A 26039-nucleotide genomic window follows, 5' to 3' on the forward strand; every position below is an offset into this window, starting at 1 on the left:
AGTCTGAACAGCATAGGCCTGTCTATCAAGTAACACTCTGATAAGCAGATTTTCTGCTTTAAAGTTACCTATATTGGGACTCCTTCCTCTTAAATGGGGTTATACCATAACAAAACACAGGCTTCTATAAACATTCAAAGCAATGTTTTCCAGTGTGGACTTCATTGACATAATGAACAGCACAAAAAATAAAACAAGAAAAAACTAAAACCTTGGGTGTGAGAAAGAGGGAAGACTTTTTCTTTCCTGTAGTACATTTTCAGTTGTTAGTTGTTTTTCTAGCTGTTACTGTTGAACCCTGTTTAGCACAGGACTTTAATCTGCACTGTAGTATCAAGTTACCTTCATTAGGTAGTTTGAGATAAGCTCAAGTATCGAAGCCAATTGAGCCATGGCAGCATGCAGTTTAGTAGGGGCTACTTTAATATTAGTGAGAAAAATACCATAAATCAGCCTGTAATTAATTAATGCTAGGAGTACCACAGGTCCATTCCTTCCAGTACCAGCTAGTTCGGTTTGCTCAATAGTGCCGTAGTTTGCAGTGTAGACTCTGTCCAAGCCATGTGTTAATTTTACTTGCTCAGTATCTCTGGTCTGCGCTATGATCTTTTATCTTTCTCGCTGCCCCTTTTCCTGTGTTTCCTAGCTAGCTTACACTCTTGAAACTTAAGTTTGGAAACCATTCTCATTAACACTTTAAACATGAATTCTTGATTTGTCCTGCAATTTTAGCATCACTGATTAACTGCATTTTTCTTCTTCAGGCACAGAATCCACATGTGTTAACTATTTTTAAGGTCAGCATTCTAGCAAAGGGAATATTAAGTTTCTTCCCTTCTTTGGGGAAACCTTTAATGTATTTGAAGAATATATTTTCTGTGACTCAAAAGAAAAAAATCATGGGCTTAAATTGCAGCAAGTGAAATAAGGTTGATCCATCAGCAAATACTTTTTTTTTTCTTGCTGAAAGAATGAATAAGCTCTGGATTGCATTAGACAGGAATGTTGATGTTACTGTAATTTGGCCTTTCTAATATGCTCGTATCTGCCAGTGCTTTTTAGGGGACAGGGGATGACTTAGTTTCATTCCAGCTCTTTTTCCCTTGACTCTTGTGTCTGACCCTTTCAGTTCCTGTTTGGATTTCCTCTTGGCTGTCTTGTACCTGGGTGTAAGGCAATCCTGCTACTTCTTTAGCAAGCAAAATGTCATATTTCTTAATTTTTAGATGTAGCTGACTGCTCCAAGAAGTTTATTCTGTGTATTTAACTTTTTTGAAGGTACAATATGTAGGATGTTCCCCTCCCCTTACTTAATCCGATGTGATTTGTCTTATGTAGTGCAGAGTCTACCAAAATTCAGCTCTGTTACAGTAAGATCTTACCACATAGGAAATGCGGAACCAATAAATAATTTTTGGTACCCTGTTGATAGGCTTGATAGAAGCCATGTAGGACTGATTACACTGTAGTACATTGATTACATTTTCATGTTTCACTAAGCTGTCAAATGCTGATAGTGCTATCTATGAAGTCTAGCCACTTTTCAGCAGTTACTACTTCTACTGTTACTTCAGCCAGTGAAGCTGTTAATACTAGCAACACTGGGTGATTTGGGGAGGGAGAAAGGTTTGTGTTTGGTGGCTGGATCTGTTCTGTGTTGCTTGACAGTACTTCAATTTCCAGCTTCAAACAGCTAGCAGTATGTTTACTTCACCCGAGCTGCACAGCTGAAGTGGCTGCTCATCCAATCTCCCTGGGTCTGGTGCCTTCTCCTGAAGAGGCAACAAGGTCTCAGTGCTGACTGCACAGAAAATTAATCAAAGAATGATTGAACATGTATATACTATGTGGAGCACACAAGCATGTAGCTTGCCTGCAGCAGTAAGTCTGACCTGATCCAGAGCTTTTTAACACATGGGATTAGAATTGCCTTAAGGGTGTTTTTTAATTGAGCTTTGTTTCTTCTTGCTGCTATTAAAATGACTTTTAAGTACATTGCAATGCAAGTCCTGTGCTTTACTGCCTTTCAGCAAACTAACAGGCTCATGAGAATTTGAGAATCTCAGACTATAGTATAGTAAGGCATGATCAGGTGTGTGTTTGTCTTATTGAACAGTGGGGGGAAAACAGTCTAACAAGCTCAACTTAATGAAGCTAGTAAAAAAATCTGTCTTGATAGCAAGAAGAGGACAGCTTGTGAGATTTTTCAGTACTTGGAGTTTCAGATGGGTTTTGAGATAACCACTTGTGATAATAGTGGTAGTGATAGCCTCCACAATACAGAGTTAATAAATCTTGTAACTGACTTAATCTTTGGCCTGAGAGAAAACCACTGAAATGCAACAGAAGTCTCAAGTGCAGTGGATGTTAGGTTTTCCTGTGTGCTGTATCCTGTAGCATAAGCATGTATTTGGATGAATGCAGTGCTTAGCAGGCTCCCACCTGAGCCTCTAAATTGTCTTTTTCAATTTTTGATTTTCAGTGCCACCCTCGCTGATTGGATCATCTGCCCTTTCTACGTATAATCAGCCTACTTCCATTTCCACATTCTTCTTCAATACTCATCTTGCTAATCTTTTCCTTGCTGATCTCTGCACCTTCTCATAGCTGACCTGTTTCCTCTGGAGCTGTATTGAGTAGATGGAAAGGTCTTTTGAGGACAGCATCTTTTAAAACATGGTGTATGCTTGGGATGTTGCTAAAAGGCAAGAGAGCAAACTGACGTCTGTACTACATCCAAACTGGTGCTAGCACAAAGCTTCCCCTGTCTGCCAAACTGCCAAACTTGATGCAGTGATCTATAAAGTGGTAACAGTATTTTCTGATTGCTATAGGCCATGCATGACTGTTGAGTGATAAGATAGATGCTGGCGCTCTTATCCTGTTTCCCACTGTCTAACATGTAATTTTTGTATCTAGACTGCTTCAGCACTGATCTTTCACCTCTATTGTAGGGCCATCTTTCTTGGATTTGCTGTTTGTCCATCTTAGTTTTGGTGATCTTAGTTCAGTATTGGGACTGAGTAGAGAGAGCAAAATCAGTGTCATATATCAGAATGATGTTGCTGCTGCTTTTTGGAAGTCTAGGTATGATCTGATTTTGATGGGGCACTGTCATAGTTTGCCTGTGCCCTACATAGCAGTAGGTGTAAACTTTGCCCTTATCTCCCACTTCCAGGTGAAAGGAATATCAGCAAAAAAAAAAAAATCAAGGTAGTCCTGCAACAAGTCGTGTTTCCGTCTGTGTAGCGTATCACAAGGATCAGTGCTCAAAAATAAGGCTAAATCGCAGGCTATGTGTTACTAGATGGAGGAGAAGGAATTGGTGCTGGGGAAGCACAGCTGTACAGCAGCTCCTTGGCCATGTGTTACACCCCAGGCAGGTCTCATGGGCTGACAGCTGGCTGGGGTAGCAGAGGTAAACATGAGATGGAGAGTTTGCCTACCTGTTTCTTTACCTTCTCACTATGGCAGTTGCCTTCATGATACGTATCTAGTCCAGGCATATACCTTTGACTTGGTCCTTGCTATAACTGCAGTAATCTCTGCTGGTCCCTCCATGCCTAGACTCCAGGATAACTGTTCAACTGTATTTTGTTTGGTGTATTTACACTGCAGATGAACATCGAGTACGGTTTACCTATAACCTGAAAGCATGGTCAGGTTTTGTAGACCAAACCGGGACATGAACTGTAACTGTGCAAATGAGAGATGACCAGAGCTCAGGTCTGGTGACCTGACTCTCACTTAGTGATCCTGCTGGAGCAAGCGAAGAAGCACTTCTGCAAAGTTTCAACTTTTAAGTGCTGTGCAATGGACAACACTTTTTCTTTTTGCTCTCACCTGCTTTTCTTGACCCTGAATGATCACGCTTCACATCAAAGCGTTTGAGTTGAAACCTCTGTGTTTGCCAGAGGGGAAGCCTGCAAACCTGGGTTACTGCTGGGAAGTGGTGAGCCACAGCAGTGTGGGGCCACAGTTATTCCCATTGACACTCCAGAGAACGGACAGCTTCGCTTTCATCTTGGATGTGTGGTGCTTCAGGCAGCAGCCCCTTTCACCAAATGGGCTCCTGCCACATTTTAAAGAATAACTTTATCTTTTTCCAGGATAACTGCTGTGCCAGACCCTTGCATCAGGCTGTGACTGAAGAACTGAAATAATTTTCTTCATGCAAATAAAATGCTTAAGCAAACCACTGACATTTGGGGAGCTTGGGAGCATCTAGGATGCCTTGCATGCAAAAGCAGTCTGTTTTGTAGACCAAAGGAGGAATTGGTCTAGAAAACTGCTTTTGAATAGAGTTCTGAAATTTTTCTCCCACCTGGACAAAGGAAGCGGTAAGATAGGAAATAGCCATGCTTGCCACTGAATGAGGCTGCCAGCAAAGTGAGTGAACAGGGGTAGTGGGCATATGCTCTCAAGTAAGAGCAAGAGAAGGATATGTCATCTTTGGCAAAGATTGCATTGTGTCAAACTGTGCCAGGCCTCTACCAAACACCACAGAGGCAATGGCCAAGACTTTATTTCCTGGTACGTACTGTAGAACCTGGCACTTCCAGGACTCTGAGAACGCCCCATCCTTGGGAAGCATACTTGTTGCTAATAGCCCAGCACTCTAGAAAGTGCTCTTGCACTTTGAATACAAAATCCATTTGAAAAGCTTAGAACCACCATTTTAGCCTGGCAGTGTTAGTATACATGGGTGGGAAATAAAGGTATTGGCATTAAGAAGTAGTGCATTGAGGATACAGGGGACAGACTGAGCAAATATGAATTTGGGGTCTGTGCTGATAAGCAGTGTGGTTAAAAAAGGTGGCCCAGAACCCTGCAGAGCAAGGAGGATGCGTTTCTCAAGATCCCTTCTATCCCTAGAATAAGAGCTTCTCTTTGGTTTTGAATCCCCCCATGGCTGCTGAATTGAGCCATGACTGTAGTAAAACCTTTAGCTGCCACTTAGCACAACACAGTCAGTGTCCTTCATGTCTGCCTTCCTCACAAGGGGTTCAGACACAAGAAGGGCTGTGCAGCCCTTCTCTAAAGACAAAGCATTTCTCACGTCTATCAGTGCATTGAAAGCTTTCTCATTCACGCTTATGTTAACATTCTTATCCTGGGAAGGTTAAAGTTCACCAGTTTCCCAAGAAGTTCCTCCATGGCCTGTTTTCAGCTTAAAATTTCAGAACAATTCTTCCTTAGATGCAGCTGTTGAGCATTTGTGCCCTTGCAAAGTGGAAGGGAATGTACTGAACTCCCCCACACGCTCTCTGCGTTGAGTGTGAGTGTTATCTCATGTCTGCAACCCCCTTCCCAAGAGCCATCCAGTTGTATTACAAAACAAGCAACAGCACTGTGTACACAATATAATTTGTCCTTTTGTACAAGATTTTCCATTGCAATTTTGATCTGACCACCCCCAAACTCCAGCTTCTTTAGACGGAGTCTGGGATTGAACAGTCACAAAAATACTTCATGTGCCAGAAGGATTTTCAGCTCATGACATCAAGCTGCTTTACAAACTCCCCATGATGCATGGGGAAACTGAGGTATGACTTCTCCAAGCCATAGCTTTGCTTCACAGAGTCAGTCACTTTTGTATTAAAGGCTTTAGCCTGGGCTCCTTGAACAATCCAAGTGTGTAATCCCACACAGGAAATGTCATTCAAGTTTAGGGTAGAATTTCTTTAGCTGTACCTTGTGTCCATTTACCCTGGTGCAGGGATTGCAGCAAATGCCAGAATTTCAAAGTCAAAGCACCATTGATGCAGTTATAGTTCATTCAGTATTGCACCAATTATCACACTAGTTACTTCTCCATGTATCTGCCCTCGATTTGGTGATTTATTTGAATTATGGTAAGGGCAGCAAAGCTGGGATGATATGTGCTGATTTACGTTTTCAAATCTATACAACACTAGCTTTTTTAGATCTGATATGTAAAATTCCTTCTGATTTCAAAGAACCTCTTAGGATATCTGTTCCCTCTTTGCCCCCTCCTCGTTGTCTTAGTACCCTCTTTATCCTCAAGAGGATATGTGGAAACCCCTGCCTATAAAATGGTAGCTACATTCTCAGCCCAGTTCTGATCACCCAGTGGTTTTGGCAGATTTTGTCTTTCCCCTTAGAAGTTTCAGGCATGTCGAGTCTGATTTCTCTTGATTTTGCTGGGAGGTCTCAGTGATTTCTGTCAGAGTTTTGTATCTAAAAGCAAGATTTAGTCTGTGCTTTTGATCAGAATACACCACCACAGTAAATCTGCCTTTTGGGCCCTTGTGTCAGACAGAAATGCCGCAGCCACATGGCACGCAGCAGTGACAGGCTGTAAATGTGCTCTTAATGTTGCACGAAGCGGCTTTGTGCCAGATAGGTGTCAGCTGTCCTTTAACAGCTGGTAGAAGAACAAGATGAGCACTGTAGCATGTGCACTAGCTAATTTGATGGAAATGTGATTATCTGGCCATTCTAGAAACAGATCAAATTTGCACTGTGCATGATCCAGGAGTGCACAAATCTGGAGATCACTGTGGCTCTGAGCTTCCCTCATCCAAAATGGGAGGTGGCCACTGAAATTAGATAATTGCTAACAAAGAATAGATAATGGCTAACAGTTTGACTAAAAGTTCTTTGCCCTCTCCATTGTTCCGCTTTCTCGCAGTAGATGGGGCATTGTCATTTTGTTAATAACCTAGTCAGAGGCAGGACATTAATTCCTGTTCCTCTTCCAAAATCTAGTTACTCCATACAGGTATCCTTTCCCCTACAAAAAGCAGTCCATCAGCCCCTCCAGCCATTACTTTCCCAAAGCCTGATGTGACCTAACATCATTACTTCATCTCCTTCCTCTTCCTAGGCAGCAAACCCCCAGCTATTCTCCTTTAGCCTCAGCTACAGTGAGCATGCCCAACACATCGCAGCTGCACTATAAGAACACCTGTGATGGGTACTGTCATTAATTTAGGAAGCTGGTGAACAGTAATGACTGACCTAAATGCTCGTTTTAGGTTTGTTTTGTAACAGCCAACTCTGCTTTACTTCAGGGGCTTGGCCACTTGGTTGTGCTCATAACTCTATGGCAGCAAGGAGACATGGATCTTAGGGTGAAGGCCAAGCTAAGGGCATCTTCCTGCTCTCCTTGCTCACTAGCAATGAGCATAGTTTCTGTTTGAGGACATGTGACGTGTTGGTAGCTGTGTGGCTGGTAAGTGTCCTTGCTTTCAATGCCCCAGCCCTGCAAGCTGGAGAACAGCAAAGCAAGGGAATAGAGATGGTATTGAGCAGCAGAGGCTGCTTTTCAGGCTTTTATAGTTTGTCCTGTACTGTGGAGCGTTGTTGCCAGTCCACACTGAAGGTTAACAGTGACCCTTCAGTGCAGCAGACTGTGTTTGTATAGTACTGATGTAGAGTCCCCGGGGTTCTCTAAGCCTGCCCAGTTAAGCCAGCCAGCAAGGATACAGCCAAGAGGTTACATAGTACCAGAGAAGAAAGTGTATTAGTTATCCACCAGTGTTTAGGTTAGATGTTTTGTAATGCCCAACCAGGCTCCTGTTAGACACCACCTGATGCCTGGCTTGTGATGAATCTCCTCCTGGCATCTGTGTGCTACCACTTAAACTGCATTCAGTAATCAGTGAAGTCTGAGCTGCAACCAGGAGTCTTTGCCTAGAAAATCACCTCTGGAAAGGAGATTCAGACCTTGAGCACACCTCTTGAAGAAGCAAGATGAGAAGGAATCCAAGGTAAGAGTTGCTACTGTTTGTGTTTTATGTATATGATCTGTCAAGGCTTTGGCTGAAGTGTGCGGGGGTTATTCATAATAGAGAGTTCAAGCCAGGGTCCTCAAGGAGATGGCAAACACTTCAAACCTTGAACAGCCACTGTGCTCCTCCTGTTGCTGAGCGCTCAGCTCTAAAAGGGCTTGTTTCTTCCTTTCAGCTGACTAGTTGTAAAAAATGCTAGAAGCTCGCTGTCTGTAGCAATGGACCTGTGAGCTTGGCAGGAGGTCCGTCCTTTGTGGTTAAGCACTGACTGCGTTGGTTGTCCTAGAACTGTGTCTCCTGCATATGTTTCTAGTCTGACACTATACTTTGTTTGACCAAGTTTTACTACTGGCTTGTGGGCTCTTAATGCCATATGCAGCGGCTGAAATCTGTTCTGTGTGGAGATGGGCCTCGCGCTGCTTTTGTAGACATTTCCTAGTTACATGTGGTTGTTGGTTAAATGTGATTTTTAAACAGGTTTTTCTCTTCTTCTCCTTAATAATAATATGGTAAAAGAGAATAATATGCATATCTGAGTCTGGTTTAAGGGTACTGTTGGCCTGGATTGCCTACTTGCAGCCTTTGAATTTTTGTTGCAGTTAAAGGAGTAATAGAGCAGTTTACCACTACAGTTTTTTGTATCAATCTCACGGCCATGTTCCTCAAATCCAAAATCCATCTAGAAAAGCAGCAGGTGTCAGCCTCAGTCCCTTTCTGTTCTGTTGTGGTTTGTGAGGGAAATGACTCCCAGTTTTTCTTGTCGCTCATATTTAATGGATAGATGATGCCTGTTTGTTACGGCCTAGTCAAAATTTCTAGAGTTAACAGTTACAGATCTGAAATTGTTCAGCATGAAATACTTGTTGTCTTTTGTGCAGACTCAAGTCCTGCAGTGATAAGTCAAAAACAGCTCAGTAACTTTATTGTAACCTCTCTTTAATTAGTTTGTCTGTATATACATACTAGCCACAGGCTATGGGTAGGTAGGTTCCCCGCTTGCAGAGCAGCTGGGAAAAGCAGGTTCCTTGCTCTCTGGGAACAGCTGCTTGTGTGTGAACCCACCCCGAGCCAGAGCACCAGCAGCGTCAGTAAGGAGGTAATCTGCTTATTGTGAGCGTCCTGTGAAATAGGAGTTAACTTGACAAACGCACAACTTCGTTTGCCACTGTTGTTTTTGTCCCTGCGTGTTGCTTTGCACCTCCTTGTCAAAAAATGGTAGTCAAAATGAAAGTGGAGGGTTATCAGAAGTGTTTGTCCCAAAAGAATTTCAAGCAAAAATGTTGGAGTTTAGTTTAAGAATGCCTCCCACAGGGAAGGGTCCATTTCAGTTTCCCATCTTACCTGAAAATTAAATGATTACTTGAACACCTCAGTTTTGTTGCGAAGTGTTACCAAACCAGAGAGGAAACATTGTTATTAAGGCAGTATTATTAAGGCAGTAACCTACATTTGACCTTCCTGCTTTTCCTGCTGACAGAGGTGGATGGCACCTAAACAGTGGGTGTACTCAGAGGGTGTGAGTATTTCTTGATATCGCGGTTCTATTTCTGACAAGTGCTGCTACACTGATAGGGCAAACTGGCCTAGATACAGCTTGGTAACTACTTATCAGCCAAATTCTTCAATGTAAAGCAGAGGAGTCGTGAGAAAACATTGCTGCTGCTGCTTTTTCATTTCCTGAACAGTCTGGAGTTAGCATGTGGGACCCAAATGCTATGACACTGGGTAGATTTTGAAATATCTATAGCCTCTTGCACTTACAACAGTATTTACTTGACAGAAGAACAGATAGGTAGAAAGGAAACCAGTTTCCTGAGTTTAACAGCAAAAATATGAAATAATTTGATGGGGTAGAAGCAGCAGTCACCATCCCACTAGCTGTCTGTCAGTGACGTAGACCATGTGGTACACGTAAGCAAAGGTGATCTGTAACAGGATTTCAGGGTAACCAGGACTGGGTACTGCAGTGTCTTGTGTGAAGCTGTCCAGGCCCCCAGAGAAGTGAGGAGTCTTAGCAAAATCCATGTGTCACACATAATTAGAGGAGATGCATCTCAATGGTTTCTTTTTTTTCTCTTTAATTAAGATAATCTGCAAAATATATACCTAAATTTAAGTATTTATTGGTTTATTACAGTTCTTTTTTATGGAAGACTGAGTGTTCAAGAAGCAAATATATTAAATCTCTCATACTTTAGATTTCCTCCCATGCTGTACATAACGAGCAATGTTGTAGTTGTCTCTGACAGCTACCATTTACAGTGCGGTGGCCTAGTTGAAGGCTGTTGTGGACCATCTTTCTATCACTGTTCAATTCAGACGTGGTCACGGAAGCCTATCGTTAACATCTTCAGCCTGAACGGGCACTGCTGTTCATGTAACCTAGTGCCTTAAATGCCATTCAGGTTCCTGCAGTTCCTCTGAGCCTGTGCTAATGCGAGGTACTAAAAGCCCTTCAGCACTATGTGCTGCATAATAACTTGGGGAAGTGTGGGAAGGACAAGTATGCTGTGCAAAGGACTGCAGGGAACTAAAGAAAAAGGGTCTGCAGGAACTTTTATTCCATTCTTGAAGCAAGAAATTAGAATAAGGTACTGCAAGTGCCTCTGACCTTCATTCTGTTTCATTTAAGGAATAATTGCATTGACCATTATGGCTTTTTCTTCTCTTTGTCTAGATTTCTCTAGTCTTTCCTGCTGTGTCTTAGCTAACAGTTCCTCCCTGCTCCATGCCTTTTGGGTAGCAATATGATTCATTTTCATTTACTTGGTTCAGTTTTAAGACCTGAAACCTTCGCAGACAAGGTCATTCTGCCCCGAGAAATAGCGCTTTCTGCTTCAGATTAAATCACTGATTTTTATTTTTTTTTAACCGTCTCGAAATACTGAAAAGGGAGGAGTGGCAGAAAGTATGTCAATCCCTTGGTAAGTACAGTGGCAGTGAAAATGTTCTTAAATACTAAACTAGAAAGACTGATAGAGGTGAAATCTGTGAAATACAGTGAATCTGCACAGTGCAACTTCTCTGAAGAGTGTTTGTTGAAGAACAGGCACATTAAAAGTGACTGGAAAGGAACCAGGACGTGCCTGTGCCAGCAGTCCCAGAGGTGCAGAGGCTGTAGGTAGCAGTTAGAGACAGAAAAGCCTGTGGGCAGAAGAGGAGGAGAGTCTCAGCCAGGCGGACAGAGGAGTTGAAAGGAGATTGCAGTGATGACACTGCTATGCAGATGGCATGAGGAGGTAACTGGCACTTATCTCTGGTGCTCAGAGGAGAGGGATCAGGGCAGTGCAGCGCTGCTGGAGGCTTTGCTTATTTGTTGTTTTTTTTAAACATGAAAAATCCCAGGGAGGTATCAGGGAAACCATCCAACCAAGGCAAGAGCAAGCCTTGGGCTCATCATCTGTCCTTATTTTGCTGCCCCAGAACCCAGTGCAAAGCAGAGCCATGGATAGCATGGATTTCATTGTATTAGGAGATGGCTGTGATGGGGAGAGCCTTATGTTTTCTTACTACTGATGTGTCTCGATCCTTCAGGTGCTCCTCTCTAGCTGCATTCATTGTTTTTTTTATTTTCATCACTGACTGTGATAAAGAACAGTGGATGGTTCCCCACCTTTCTCCCTGGTTACCCACGTGCTGTAAGGGAAACTTGAAAGGGGGTTGTTAAAAGGAACTTAAGAGAGCTTCTTCCTTGCTTTGTACAGCTAAGACCCTGTGACATCAAAGCTATCCACTTTCTGAGCGTGCTTTCCACCCCACTGTCAAAAATGCTTGCATGGCCTGTGCAGTGAGAGGAGGGGATCCATGGCAGCGAACATGGCTCCTGTGACCATGAGGGTGGCTCACAGGCTGGCTGGAGGTGGTCCTTGCACTTGCTTCCTTGATCTTTTTTCTTTAGTGCAGTTAAGTTCTGGGCAGGATTTTTCTCACAGATTTGCCCAAGTCTCTCTGAGGTGAAGATGGTTGTTGCAGACAGTGTAGGCCAGGAGGTGCTGGGATGGGGCAGGAGGAAGGAAGAGGAAAGCATGGTCAGTTGGTTATTTCCTGACTGGTAATTGTGGAAAACAGTATTATGGGTTGCCCTTGGTCAGCTGAAGCAGACCTTGTGTGCTGTTTGTTTTCAGTAAGAGAATATTTTTAAAGTCCGAGGACTGGGGCTTCTTTTCATCAAAGCTTTTCAAGATAAGACCCTGGCACAAAGCCTCGCTGCCCATTCCTTTCTGCTGTCCACCAGCCATCCTCGTTTTCTTCAATGACCACTACAATGTCTCCTTCACTGATGTCCAGTTCATCTGTGTTCTGAAAGGAGACAGGGAAAGGAAATGTGGTTAGCCTGAGAGAACAGGAGGGCCCAAGCATGTATCTGCTGGGGGTTTTTTTACCCTGCCTTTCATCAACAGTCTGCCAGTGTCCTCCTGGTCAGGAATGAGCCTGAAATACCTGACAGTGAGGGACTGAGCACTTACTGAGCTGGCTATTTCCTTAAGATCTTCAAATTTCCCCAGCCTCCATGGTGTATCCCCCTGAGCAACTTGACTGTGTATCATTGGGGAAGGCCAGAAAGGGTTAAACATGACTGTCCTAAATCAGCTAACCATGACCCTTCTGTAGTCTGCAGGTGTTGCTAAATAAAATAGTGCACAGCTTAATTCCCAAGGGAGATAAAAACAGTGTCTCTGCTAATCCAAGCCTTAAATAGGTCTCCCCATTCTTTTAACACAGAACAACAGTGATCAGTGGAGGTACAGCGCCTCTTCCTGAGGTGGGTAGCTCTTATCTCTGAGACAAATAGAGTAGTTGCAAGTAAGGTATCGCTGAGCTCTCAGGCGGCTATCAGTCCGGTCAGTGGTGCTGTCCTATTTTCCATAGGAAACCACTTTGCTACCCGCAGTGTAGAAGAGAGGCTTCCAGGTATGTTTGATGTGTCAGCTAACTCTAAATTTAATGTACCTGAGTAGGTAAGAATGGACTCGAAAAGTGAGAGGCCTCAACATACAATATACTAAAAGTAGTAACAGGCTCTTTTCTCCGCAGGGAAAATCCGTGTGTGTCATATTTTTAAGGTAACTCTTGGAGTAAGGATCTGACAAAAAGATCCAGCAGTCTCCTCAGGGGAACTGCCATTAACAGTGAGGTACCTTCAGCTGTGCTTGGATGAAATTTCAGACAAATAATAAAAGAGGGTTTAAAACAAAGCAAAACAAAGAACATATAATAAAGGTGTCAGAACACTGCTGTACCTAAGAGAAAGCTCTCCTTGCCAGCCCTTTATCTGTTTTCTTAGTTTATCTGGCTGAGTTTGTCACATGCCAGCATTTCTTCAGTGTTGGCTATTGATGGCAGGTCCCTTGGTGTAAGGGTCCCTCTGCACTATAACAGAAGACCTCCTGGATGCTACTCCTTCTGCTAATCTAAAGCTAATAAAAGGAAACTTTAAACTGACATGTAATTAAATTATGAAAGTCCCATTAGGGTAAGCTAATGGTTTAGCAAGAGTCCAAGAGGCTCTGGAGTCCAGCTGAATAAGAAAATATTCATAACCAGTCTATTCATAACCTTTTACTACTGGTACTATGCCTAGATAGGTCTGAAGCCAGCCAGAGTTCAATCTCCCAGTTAAGGATGCAGGCTGCTCTTTATAACAATCTTTTGGTCCATGGACCACATCCACTGTGATTCTACAACTTGCAACTGGAAAGTACAGGGAAACAGTGTCTTTTATGGGGTTTCAGTCCTCTCCAGCATGGAGAGCACCTCAGTTGAAGCCAGTGTGTTAAACTGGAGCAGGACTCTCCAGATGATAAGTGGAATCAGATGGAGAAGAGTTCCTAGATAAGCATCTGTCACATATTCTTACACAAGGAATCTGTAGCCATTTTGCCTGGGAGAACATTTCACAAGAGATGGGAGTTTAGAATGCACTATACTGCATACTTAGCCATCATCCCCTAAAAATAAAGTTTTCCTTGTGTTTGCAGTCTCCTGTATCTCTAGAAGGAGATTGTAACAGCGCAGCACTAATTTAGGAGTGATTGCACTAATGTGTAATCACTTGTAAAAAATGTTATTGTTTCATCTTGAGGGAGCATGGTCTAGTGATGTGCACAAAGAACTGGCAGCGGGGATTCCTGGCTTCTGTATGTGACCTTGACCAATAATTCTCTTAAGTGTCCCTGGTTGTAAAGTGAGGATAACACCTCCTTCACAGAATTAAAACTTTCAAGATGTTTGGATCAACATCATCTGTTTTAAATCTGACACTATGAAATATTTACTTTGAAGCCTTTTGTTACCTGGGCTGTGTAGTCATAAAGTACTCTGTAGTCCTGTGATGGTGTGATTCCAGCTTGTTCGTTTACAAAAACGGATGCGTAGACTCCATCTGTTTTCTCTGCTGGGGTGGGGCAGGGGGGAAATACCACACAGAAACAGAGAGTTCAGTTGCTTATAAATGCATGGGATCATATGCAAGAGTTCACAAATACAAGGGTTTCTGTTCTTTCTCTATCTGGAGATATACATGTGTAGAAAAGCTGCTGTGAACTGTAGGTAAAGTCTTGCACAAAAGCTGTGTCCCATTGATTAGATGACAATACACCCATTGAACTTTGTGGGAGGTCAGAAACTAGCTTTAGCCTCATCCAGGTTGGGGAAAAATGTTTACCATGCTAAAGCACAGTCCAAATGGTCCAAAGAGGGAAATGCTGTGATTAAACTTGTTTAAAATGGTTGCTATTGGGGATATAAAATCCTAGCAGTTATGTGACTCACATAGGGCTTTTCTTTTTCTCTTGAGAAAAATGGAAAATATTGTGCCGAGGGGTCACCATTTTCCAGTAATCTACGTAGCTCCCAGATAGTTATTTGTCACTGACATAACTTTTGGGAGATGTTGATTTAATCCAGCTTGTCATAATTAGGGAAATCTCTTATTCCTTCCCAGCATCTGCGTGGGAGCTTCCCCTGCCATTGAGGTGAGCAGAGGTTTCCCACATATGACTCCTCAGTGGGATAATAGCACTCGGACAGTGCATGGAGCAGCCAGCGTGCCTGTACCTTCCCCCAGTCAATCCTTGGTTTAGTTGTCCTGCTCTAAGGAGCACTGTTGGCTCCTTGACTTTTCAGATTTTGAAAGAGAAGAATGGAAGTGGTTGAAAAAGCTGAACACGGAGGGTGTTTGCCGTTCCTGAGGGTCTTGTCCAGGGAACGCTCTCCCCTCTTGTCCCATGCCTAAGGAAATTCAGGAGGAGTGACTACCCTCAACTGCTCAACACTACATTGCTCTGTATGTGCCCGAGCCCAAGAGGGTGCCTGGCAGGTCCAGCTGGTGTTTGATAGCACTGGAGAGTCTCCCCTGCCTGAGCACCAAAGGCAACAAGTAAGATAGCCTGGGCTTTGTTTCTGGGTGCCCAAGCAGGCAGGCCTGAGAAAGGAAATTAATTTGGGTACATTTTAAAGCTGTTCTAAAACAGCTTTTTATTTTCTTTAGGCAAGTATCACAGTTAAAATGTTTTTGTTTTAAATCAAACCAATAAAAATGTCATAAGCTGTTCCTTTCTGCATAGTCAGAATACTCTTTTAAATGCTGTCTGATAAATGCCTAGTTGCAAGGGTTACAATAAGACAGTGTAACTGTGAAATGAGATGGATATTTGCATTCATAAGGCATGAACCTGGGCTGTTATAAACTTTAGGTGTTCTCTTGGGCTTTTTAGAGGTAGTGTATCCTACTTTAGGAGAAAATTATTATCTAAGACTGTGTTCTGAATGTACAGTCCCCCCTTGCCTAGACAGAGGTGTTGAAGGTAGGTGGATTATTTGGCACTTTAAACTGGGAAATTTGTTTAATACACATCCAAGCTAAATTAGTTTCCAGACTACTCTTACTTTTGACTGCCAACATGTGAATATCTGCTGTACCGTTTCTGCTCCGTGTCACAGCTTGATTTAGCAATATGATCTAAACCAAACACATCTGGTAAACTTATTTCCTGAAGAGGCATACCAAGAGGAGGGGCTGAAGGAGTGGTGCTTTCCGTGTTGGTTTTGCTGCTTCCATGCAATAGTCCGGAGAATCTGCAGAACCAAGAGAAGCCAATGACAAAATGAGTGAACAGGACTGGGTATGAGCGTTCCTTCATCTCAGCTGACTCAGCCTTCCCTCCATCTGCTGCAGCACTGGGTAGATGTCATCTCTTCCTGTGGCTGTCTGTTTTCATTTGTTATAGATATATTTATCTTCACTTAAAAATGTAAGTTAAAAAATGCAGTAGAATACCGAGCCATCACTAAATTGTGCATAAAATGCATCAGATTGTGTTTCGTTGTTGATCCAAAGGCTCATGGTGCAAAACTCCAATTATTTCACAATATTAATATGATGAGAATTATCAGTTTTTTATAAGAGATTACCATCTCTTTGTCTTTAAGGAAAACTCTGATAAAATTTAAAATACAAAGCTTGTATAACAAGCCTTTCTAAAAACTGAGTTTAAATGAAATTTTTAATTTTTTTTTTAATCTATCCCTAATTATTTTCTATATCACAGCTGGGTACTGGAGACTAAGTAAAGTGAGAATATGGGTTGGGATTCTCAAGCATAGATAGAAATAGCATTGCATGCTTAAGGCATATTTCAAGGGTCTGATTTTTCAGCTGGTGAACGCTCAGTGTTTCTGGAAAATGGACGCAACAGTTCCTGAAAAACTCGGACTGAGTCTCTCTAGGCTGCTTGCCCATGCAGAGCACGGTTGTATTCTAAATGGCAGCACAATTGTCTTCTGTAACTGTATAGGATGCAGCATTAGAATTCATTCTTATAGAAGATATGGTTTCCGACTGAAAAACAAAGTATTGTGTATAAACCTTATCAGCTCACTAACAAGCCTGGACCACATTTAAAATGGGAGATCACAGCCTGCTCTTTGTCTTTGCCGTGTAATAAGGCTTGTCAAATTATAAAGCTCTTCTGCTTTAAAATGATGCCATTCCCACTGTGAAATAGCCATTCTAGTATAAAATATTTAAGCCAATAGATCTACCGTCCTCTTCTGCTGATATAACTGCATCCATGTTGCAGCATTTACCAGCATAAATGGATCAGAAAAAGAAAAATCGCCTCCCTAATCATCACAGTTATTCCGCTAAGTATTTTTTCCTTTGGTCTAGATGCAGAGAGCAGCTCTTTGTGCCGCTCAGCTGGGCAGTGCAGTAAGCCAGGAGGTACTGCTGAAAAAGACAGCTCTCCCCAGCCCCTGCTCCCAGCAAGATTCACCTTTGCCCTCCCTTGAACAAAGTGGTTTTGTTGCTATGTGCCATGACTCACTAGGAAAGAGGAAATAAGTTAATGCTATCTGTTGCTGGCCAACTAATTGTTTTATGAGCTCGTCCCCTGTCTCTCTTCACACTAGGCCATGGCAAAATTACTCTGACTCTGGTTTTAATAGGTTTACTTCTTCTGTCACATTATATTTATTGATACGTAGCTGCCTCTTGCTACGATGAAGGAAGTAATAACTTTCCAGGCCCTGTTTCCTGTCATCATACAGTGCCCTTCATATGGAGAAATACCTATTCTGGGAACTGAAGTTTGCCACTCACCTCTTCATCATCCCACAAGACTGGGTTGGGCTGCCGTTGCTTCTGTTTCGTTCTCTGCTGTAGTAGTTCTCATATCCTATCGCTTCTACAACAGTGCAATAAAACGGAGATGTTCAAACAGGCAAAACTTTTTTCTCCCCACCAGAATGCAACCGACAGTTGCAACCATCAGGGGCTGCTGGAGCAAACTGCAATACAGCACCTATCTGCACTCGCCTGTAATGTGGCTGGAGTAGCTCAGGGGAACTGGGGACTTGCCAAAAGCCATTCAGGTGGTTTTAGGCAGATATGTCCTTGGTAGAAAGGCATGCTTGACCCGAGACGAGCGCAGCCCAGGTCCTGAAGAACCATTCTAATAGCTGTGGCTAACCCTAATTAAGAAGGCAGATTCCTCCATGACTGTTTCCTCTGTTGCCTTAAAGCCCAGGATTTAAGGGAGCAGAGCATGGTCATTGTGAGCCTGGGACTGTGTTCATGATACAGTTGGCTGCAGTGTGTTTTGTTTCTTTTTTTCTTAATGTATCATATAAGGAATTTTTGTTGGAGCTGGGGAGATTTATGAACGTTATTGCCAGCAGCAATAATGAGCAATTTTCTGGTCTGTGCTTAAGTGTCTCCCTACCTCCCGAGATTGGATTTTCTGTTTACCCAGAGATACTTGGGTTTTGTACTCTCAAACACGGTTATGTTACAGTTCCTTCACTCTCCCTTATGGTGTCAAGGGTGAAATTGAGACCATTTCGAAGTGTAGCTTTACAGATTAAATAGTTACAGATGGATTTATTTATAGCTCCCAGTGTAGTTACTTAGAGCTGGTGGCCACACACTTTCTGCCTTCTCTGTGTTAAACCAAACAAACATGAGTGAAGTCTGTGATACTGTATTATCTCAGTTCTGATACAAGCAAATTAAGAAAGACATTGTACTTGGGTTAAAGGTTGTGTTGACATTCTGACATTGGGTCAGCCAAGATCATAAGCAGAGCAGGCACGTTCAACTAGTGAGTGTGAAGAATCCCTACAAATAAGACTCACAGTAATTAGGGATTTTTCTAACCAATTTAAGGGTTTCCTATTACCCTTCTAGATTGTTACCTTGGTGTAGTTTCTAGTCTATAATGCATTGTAGGATTAGGTAGAAGAGGGGAGTTAGCAATAGCATCGAGAAACCAAAAGGTTTGGTCAGGACGAAGGTCCTCTGCTACACAATGCAAAACCACATGTGGGTTTCCTCCTGCATTTTGCAAATGATAACAGATCAACAGCTCCTCATGTGCTGTTGTGTAAACTCATTAGCTAGAGCTGGGGAGATACGAGAATGTTACTTCTAGAACATGTCACCTTCTAGAAGGTGTCAAAAAAAAAGCAACAAAAAAGTCAGTTGTTTCTTTGCCTTTCATAAAGCTCTCAAGGGTTTTTCCCACCTATTTCTTATTAGAGATGAGTCCTGACATAGCCAAGAGCTGTTTGCAGAAAATTGCCTAGGCAACTGGAGAATGAGAAATCTCACATAGGAAAAAAAAAAACTAGCTGAGAATTACAGATTACTTAGTATACAGAAGTTGTTTCATGCTGTTGCAAGGCACAGTTCTCCCTTCTGCTGGTGAAAATGTAGTTTTTCCTTGGTAAATGCTCCTGTATCAGTGAATTAAAATCCCCTATGTGAAAAATAAACTGTAGCAGCAAAATGGCATCCAATGCACCAGTATCAATACATTCGTTTAAAAAAATCCCCCAAACCCCAATTTTTAATCGTCATAGGTGTAATGATGATTAAGGCTGAGTGAAAAACAGGCCCCAGATAGCTCAGTGCTGGGTTAGTGGCAGCATCCAGCTCTGTTGAAGAAGTTCCTAGGGTGTAATTGTTGCCAGCTCTGAGCTCTGCGATGAAATCAAAGGGGTGTAAGCTGTTCTTGTACAAGATAATTATGCCTTGGGACAGGGCGTTCCTACTGCTGATGTTTGTACCTATAGAACTCCTAGCATGGAAGGTTTTTATCAGTGTAAAATTTTCTTAATGCCAGTAGAGCTTATTCCCCATTCAGAATGGAAGTAAGGTCTGTTGACACTGCTGAGGGCGTAGTAAGGGGATTTTCTCTTCGTAGCAGTATGGTGTTAGAACAGATAGTGGAAATGAAACAGTATCTGTGCACAGATTAAAACATAAATAAATGAAGAGATCTTTTCAGCACAGATATGTATAATCAGCTAATGAAGAGATGAAATAGGGATTTCCTCTCCTTTTACAAAGGCTGTGAGTCTTCGTTTACTGCAGCAGCTGCACAGAAGTGCAAGCATTCACTCACTATAAATATCTTGTATTGCTTGTTGGAGTAAGAGGGTGTGGTTTGTATTTGGCCTTGTGAAACACTAGATAGCCTCCTGGTCATGTGTTTGGAGAACTCCTGCCCTGGAGCAGCATGTTTTCATTTTACAACTGCTCCTAGCTCTTGCTGTCCCAGTCTCGATCTCAGCCCAGAGGTTTTGATTATTGAAGTCGATGAAAGGCTGCTTTGGCTTGAATGGACAAAGTCTGTGAACCTTACATTGCTTCTGCATGCTGGAGCAAAGCCAATTTCATTCAAAATTTCCCTCAACTAGGGTCTTATAGAAACAACTTCCTGAGAGGAAAAAAGATGTTATTCCCCACTGGGCAGGTGGAACAAAACAGAATACAAAGTCTGGTCTTCTCTGTGCTGAAATGAAGAGGCAGCATTTCTGTCAAGGGGACACCAGGGTGCAGTTACACGATAAGTTGGCTCTGACTTGTGACCACTGCAGAAAATTGAGGTTACCATCTCTGCAAGGCGGTTTGCCACCTCCTTAGCGGTGTCAGTTCAGCTGTACTGTGAAATGAGCCTGGTTGAAAAGCCAAAACAACTTTTTTTCTTTTTTGAAGGGTTATTTTTAACCTGGATCATTCAGCAATCCCACTTACAGAGCCACGCAAGGAGCGATGGCAGCACAGTGAGGGGGAAGTGAGCCACGGCGAGTGAGAGTGAATAGCAGGAGCAGAAACTCCTCCAGCTGGCTTCACCTCCAAAGGACATGTACTGCACAACTGCAGCCTCAGCCTAATGGGTGACTCATCTGACAAGACCAGTAGGAATAATTACCTGGAGGTTGTGTTCCTGTCATTTTGGTCTTAATGAAGTAGTCTATGTCTGACTCTACAACGCAGTTCTCCAAGCTTACCCGAACCTCTTCATACAGCTACAAAACAGAATCCAAAAATTTAATTGAATTTTTAACATTTCACATTGAATTAACAATTAATGCTCTTCTAATACTTTCTCCCTTAAGAGACACTTTATACTTGGTACATGTCTGACCTGGATGGATCTTTGGCCTGTCCCTTGTACAAACATTCTTGTAAACACAACTGTTTATTTGTGTTCTGCATATCCTTTTAAGAGAGGAGGACAAAGGCAGTCCAGGGCTTTTCAATGCAATAAAGAAAGTAATAGCAGGAAACATCCATTCAGAGTCAAAACTAGTGTATTCTTTATGTCTTCCCATTTTGAGACCATGACTGAAAGTTGTGCCTGAGCCCGAATAAACTTGATCAAGAGATCTGGTAGTTGGAGGCATTCCCCAGCAAACTGAGGGGAGCAGACATATAAGAGTCACCAAGTGTGATACAGACGGTCTACATCCAGGCATAGATCTGGTTTACATCTAGAGGGAACAAGCTAGACTGAGAATACTCCCCCCCCTCACTGAACATGCACTACAGCTGGTTTGTTGGAGACAGTCAGCACGTGCAGAGAAGGGCAAGCTAATGCTGTATTGTTTGAGCACTCTTGCTCCTCCTCTTCCTCCTCTGCATGTGAAGCTACTTGGCAGGTGTCCCTACCTCGTCATCCTTCACACACTGCATGGAGAGCTGGTTGCAGTGAACCCACAGCGAGTTGCGCAGGATGGTGATGCGGTCGCACTCCTGGAGCTGGAAGACCTAAAGCCAAAGAGGAGATGTGACGTAGCCTCATGGTAGTTAGTTATTTGCATTGCAGGCAGCGACAGGGCTGGGGCTTCTCTGGGCCATGTTTGTAAGTCTGCAAACTGTTCTGAAGGGTCTTTTGTAAAGGATGTCTTTTCAACTACTGGAGAAACTACACTTACTTGTTCATACTCAAGGATTTGTTTAATTGATTGCATCACGCTAAGGTTATGTTTTATAGACAAAAATAAAGCAGGGAGAAGAATCAGGATCTGTATTTCACTGCTGCCTCTACTGCCAAGGATTTCAGAGTCAGGGTCCTGCCTGCCCATCGCACTGACATCTTGGTGTTTAACAGATCAATGGAGTACTGGCATGAAAGGATTGTATTTATGTTAGAGGTAGAGCCAAAACCATCTATGTCTGCCTTCTAAAATATCTTTCCAAACTTTTCTTTTCTTAAAATACTTGAGGCTCTCTGGAGTTGCCTCTGTTCATTTCTGAGGTTATTTTCATGGTTAAGCGAAGGTATTTTTCTTTCTTCAGAGTTTACTCCCTTCCTTCATCTGTCTGATTTTCTAATGTTGTTGCACAGCTTGGGAAGAATAAAGGGGGAAAAGAGAGGAGAATTGTGAACTGAATTGGGGAAAGAGGCAGATAAACTATTTCTTTAAAAACTTAGAGATCAGGGTGGTTTGTTTTTTTTTAAGTTCTGTTATAAGCAGAACATCGATTTTTGGTTTTCTATGAGGTGTGAAAAGCTCAGATGCTTCCAGCCATCTGTTTCCATCTCTGTTTGCTAGTAATTATGTCCAGAACACCCCAAATGTATACAGTATTTAGCAGAACATTCACTTGTGTACACTGCCTGCCATCTGATATCTTACCATCTTATTAGGAAGAAATTCTTTACCGTGAGGGTGGTGAGACACTGGCCCAGGTTGCCCAGAGAAGCTGTGGCTGCCCCCTCTCTGGCAGTGTTTAAGGCCAGGTTGGATGGGTCTTTGAACAACCTTGTCGAGAGAAAAGGAGTCCCTGCCTGTGGCAGGGGCGTTGGAACTACATGATCTTTAAGGTCCCTTCCAGCCCAAACCATTCTATGATTCTATGATCTTAAAGAAAAAACAAACCAGGAAAAAGAGTCTGTCAAGGGAGTCAGCTGGGGTTTCCCCAGCTGAGGGAAAAAGCTTTTAAAGGGAACCTGAAGGATGGAGAATGAGTATTTCAATATCCATTCCGAACAAGAAGCCCATGGCTGCAGCCTAGCCCCTCAGGGGCTGCTGAAATAGCACGAGAGCTGGCTGGGAATTTTCCAGGTAAATGGTGTCCTGTTGGGAAATGCAGCTCATCAAAGAGGGAAGTGTAGTGCCTCGGGGCTTGTCAAGCCCTTTGCAAAGTACAGCTGGGCATTGTGTGTTGTGTTAGACATATCCCTTGTGCACCGTCAGCTTGTGCAACAGACTGCTAGTGAACCTGGGCATCTCGTGCCAAGGAATATGGCACAGCCACCATGATGAAGGTCATCCCAGTCCTGCTGCTTGCTAGCCAAGATTTTCCAGCTATGGATGTCCAGTGCCTAGCTAGAGACCTAAGTGACCTTGGCACTTCCAGATTCCCTGCTATGCAGCCACAAGTTTGGGATCTTAAGCTGCTTTTGTACTAGTTACTAGTTTTAAATTCCTCAGAAAATCTATCAGTTCTTCTATCTACAAGCACTTTTAAAAGAAGGTGTTAAAGATGCCCTTCCTTTATGAATGGTTGTTTGACTTAAGCAGTGGGCAGGCCACAAGCTCTGTGGGCTATTCAGAATTTAGCCATGTGGGAGAAATGAAGTGTTTTAGGTTGTGGAACACTTTGCTTGTTTGTTGGCTTTTTAAGAAGGGGGAAAATGTGCATCTTGGGAAAATTAAGGCTTGGCATAATTTCTATGGAAAGTCTGCTGTGCCAGCTGTGGGACTTTGCAGTCCTCCGAGATAGGGAATATTTAAGAGGAAGCAGAGAACTGGAAAGCTGTGCTCCTGGCATTTTATTTTATGTGGAAATAAAGCCTGCAACAAGTAAACATAGCAAAATCATACTTTAGCAGATGGGCAAATGTATTTGAAGGATTAATATGACCAAATATGTGGCTGGATGTCAACTAGTTCCTGTAAATTGTTGTGCAAAACTTACTAGCCAAGTGCAAATCTCCTTGTCCATCCTCAGCGTAATGGAAATAGAGCCTTTCCCACCACCACCTTTCAGTTGAAAGATTACTCCATGGCAGAGGGTGAATATTCTTGCAGGTGAATATAAAGTGCTATGCAAAATAAAGATTCTGAGTGACTTGGATATCTTTGCTCTCAGAATGCTATGGTACATACTTCTTTTAGCTTAGCCAGAAATTTTCATTTTTAATCTCCATTGATCTTGTGAGAGTTTAGAAAAAAAAAAAGAAAAAGAAAAAAGACATGAACACAAAAAACTGTTCTGCATTAGAACAAGAGCCATTCTGGAAGCCTCTTGCAAAACATAATCTAAAGGGAATCTTTTGTTTGTTCGTTTTTAACAGATTAATTGAATTCTTCTTGTTCCAATTTTGAAATTCATTTTTTAAACTAAAAATGAGTTTTCATGTATACATTTCTGTTCATTTTCCACTGAAATTACAGTCAGTCACAAAGCAGTTATTTGAGAAACAACCTTATCTTGGCTGTGATAGAAGATCATCCCTAAAGCTAGTGTATTCTTACGTTAAGTTGTGGGTGAAAACTGGCAACAAATGCTTGCAAATGGATTGTACCAGTTCATCTGTTACTCCATTTCTCACACCTCTGCACTTATTCCCCTGCTTTATATTTGCATACATATGCTGAACAAGCAAGGAGAGTGTAAGCAAGTGAGACAGCTAGCAGCTATGTGTAAATCAACTCTAGTTTTTGCAGTCGTCTTGCAAAGACATCTACTGAGATTCCACAGAAAGCAAACAGCAAAACCCTTGGGATGATATCTCAGGTCTTAGACTGATATCTGCACGTAGGATAAAATAAAGAGTGCATAAATATATTGCTGCAAAAGTCAATGTTTACCTTGCAGGTTTTGATATGTTCCTGTTCCCACTCTGTCCTGACCTTATCCAGCTGCTCGATGTTCTGTTTGTACATGTTCTCTGTAAACACAGATACATATAATAGAAACCCAGCGGTTAGGAAAAAAATTGTACAGGCTTTCTCTTTTTCCTTCAATTGGGTCTTTGCTGTGGTCCTTAACACTTTAGGCCTGGGGTTTGCTAGAGTATTACAAGAATGTGTGTGCTTAAAACTGGTGGGCAGGAAGGATATTTGGGTTTTTTCTTTGCAACTTTATACTAGAGTAAGGATTCTCTCTGCATGGTTTGCAGATCATCTGTAAACTTTACAGCGGGGATAATGCAAATCAGAGATGAAGAGCCTGGACCATGCTTGGGCACTGAGCATCCTTAGGCTCCTTCTGTGCTGAGCCAGCCAGGGAAGCCATGGGATTTGGTGTAAACTTTTACATGAGCAGTGAGGGACAAGTCTGAACTCATGAACTGGCTCAGATGTCTGCTGGCCTGTCCTTCTGGACATGTACTGTGTTTCTGGCTGGAGAATGCTGCCATGCTCATGTGCAGGGAACCTGGGGACTGTGTATCTGGTTTGGGCTGGCTGGGGGCAATTTGAGTGTCATTCTTCTGTGCTTTCAAACTTGCTTCAAGAAGAGCTTGTCTTTCCTGGGTCAAGTCCCTAAAGGAGGTCTTCTATAAATTCTTTAATGAAAGGAGGAGACTTGCATTTCCACAAGGGAAAGTAAATGTAGATGGCTATCAGGTTGCTGTTATTTAGAAGCTTCTTCATTAATCTTTGAATAGGTGACTTTGGGAAACCTGACTGGCCAGCCTGGGTGATTTGGATGGTGCTCTATCAAAATCAGCATGCTGGTAGATGTTTGCTGAGAAAAATCTTAGTTCAGTTGAAAATAGAGCATCACCTGCTTCGTTTGCTGCGTCTCTGCATTGCTTGGCTTTGTTCTGACTCTGAAATAGAAAAAGAAACACCCCAAATTAATTTCTGACCATATTTTTTGCCTCTGCCGCCTTTTTTTTTTTTGCTGCCTGCTCCCTTTCCCCATCTAGGGGAAAGGCTCAAACTTGCAAACACTTCTTGGCTGTCCCTCCTTTATGCATGGTTCTGTTGAGTGTGTGCTATGGAGAAGAAGGGACCAGAATTTCACAGATGCAGCCATAGGTCCACTGACTTCAAGGGAAATCCAGCAATATACATCTTTCCATTCAGACATCCCTGCCAGTGCTAGCGTGATCCAGCCTGAAGCTTGTGTCTGCTGGCTGAGTTGTTTTTTCTAAAGTGTTTGATGTGCTTTTCTAATAGATATTTATAAGCAGAAATAAATGGCAGTTAAAATTCTTCATCTTCCAAGCTCCTCATGTAATACACAGATGAAAAGAACAGAGCCTTTAAAATACTTTGCAAATGCCAGATTATTTCCCATAACAACTCAGAAGCCTAAAAGCAAAATTCATTCTAAGTAGAACTTTTCTTTTTCAAAAACCTGCAGCTTTTAACAAATGAAAATACAGCTATTATTGACAGCTCTGTACTCCCAGGTCTTTCTGCACAGATGGTGATGACAGTACATTAATGCACGGCTCTAGACATCAGTGTAACACATTCTTCCATTCTGCCCTTCAAGGCTCAGGTAGGGGTTCTTATGACCATATTCCTCAT

At 42.5% G+C, this 26039-nt stretch overlaps 1 protein-coding gene across 1 annotated transcript in view; it reads right to left on the reverse strand.

Annotated features, from left to right (window-relative positions):
• Positions 1 to 11492: 11492 nt before the first annotated feature.
• The window catches only part of PSTPIP1 (proline-serine-threonine phosphatase interacting protein 1), a 53168-nt gene continuing 38621 nt past the window's right edge, over positions 11493 to 26039 (reverse strand). Inside the window, exons 8-15 of the mRNA XM_068410573.1 lie at positions 25285 to 25330; positions 24366 to 24445; positions 21214 to 21312; positions 20474 to 20570; positions 17359 to 17443; positions 15763 to 15833; positions 14051 to 14151; positions 11493 to 12056 (exon numbers count right to left, since the gene is read on the reverse strand). Of these exons, the coding sequence (XP_068266674.1) occupies positions 11925 to 12056; positions 14051 to 14151; positions 15763 to 15833; positions 17359 to 17443; positions 20474 to 20570; positions 21214 to 21312; positions 24366 to 24445; positions 25285 to 25330 (711 nt within the window). The 3' untranslated portion in view covers positions 11493 to 11924. The remainder of the gene's footprint in view (positions 12057 to 14050; positions 14152 to 15762; positions 15834 to 17358; positions 17444 to 20473; positions 20571 to 21213; positions 21313 to 24365; positions 24446 to 25284; positions 25331 to 26039) is intronic.

This window comes from Nyctibius grandis, chromosome 11 (genome assembly GCF_013368605.1).
Source record: "Nyctibius grandis isolate bNycGra1 chromosome 11, bNycGra1.pri, whole genome shotgun sequence".
Classification (NCBI taxonomy): domain Eukaryota; kingdom Metazoa; phylum Chordata; class Aves; order Nyctibiiformes; family Nyctibiidae; genus Nyctibius; species Nyctibius grandis.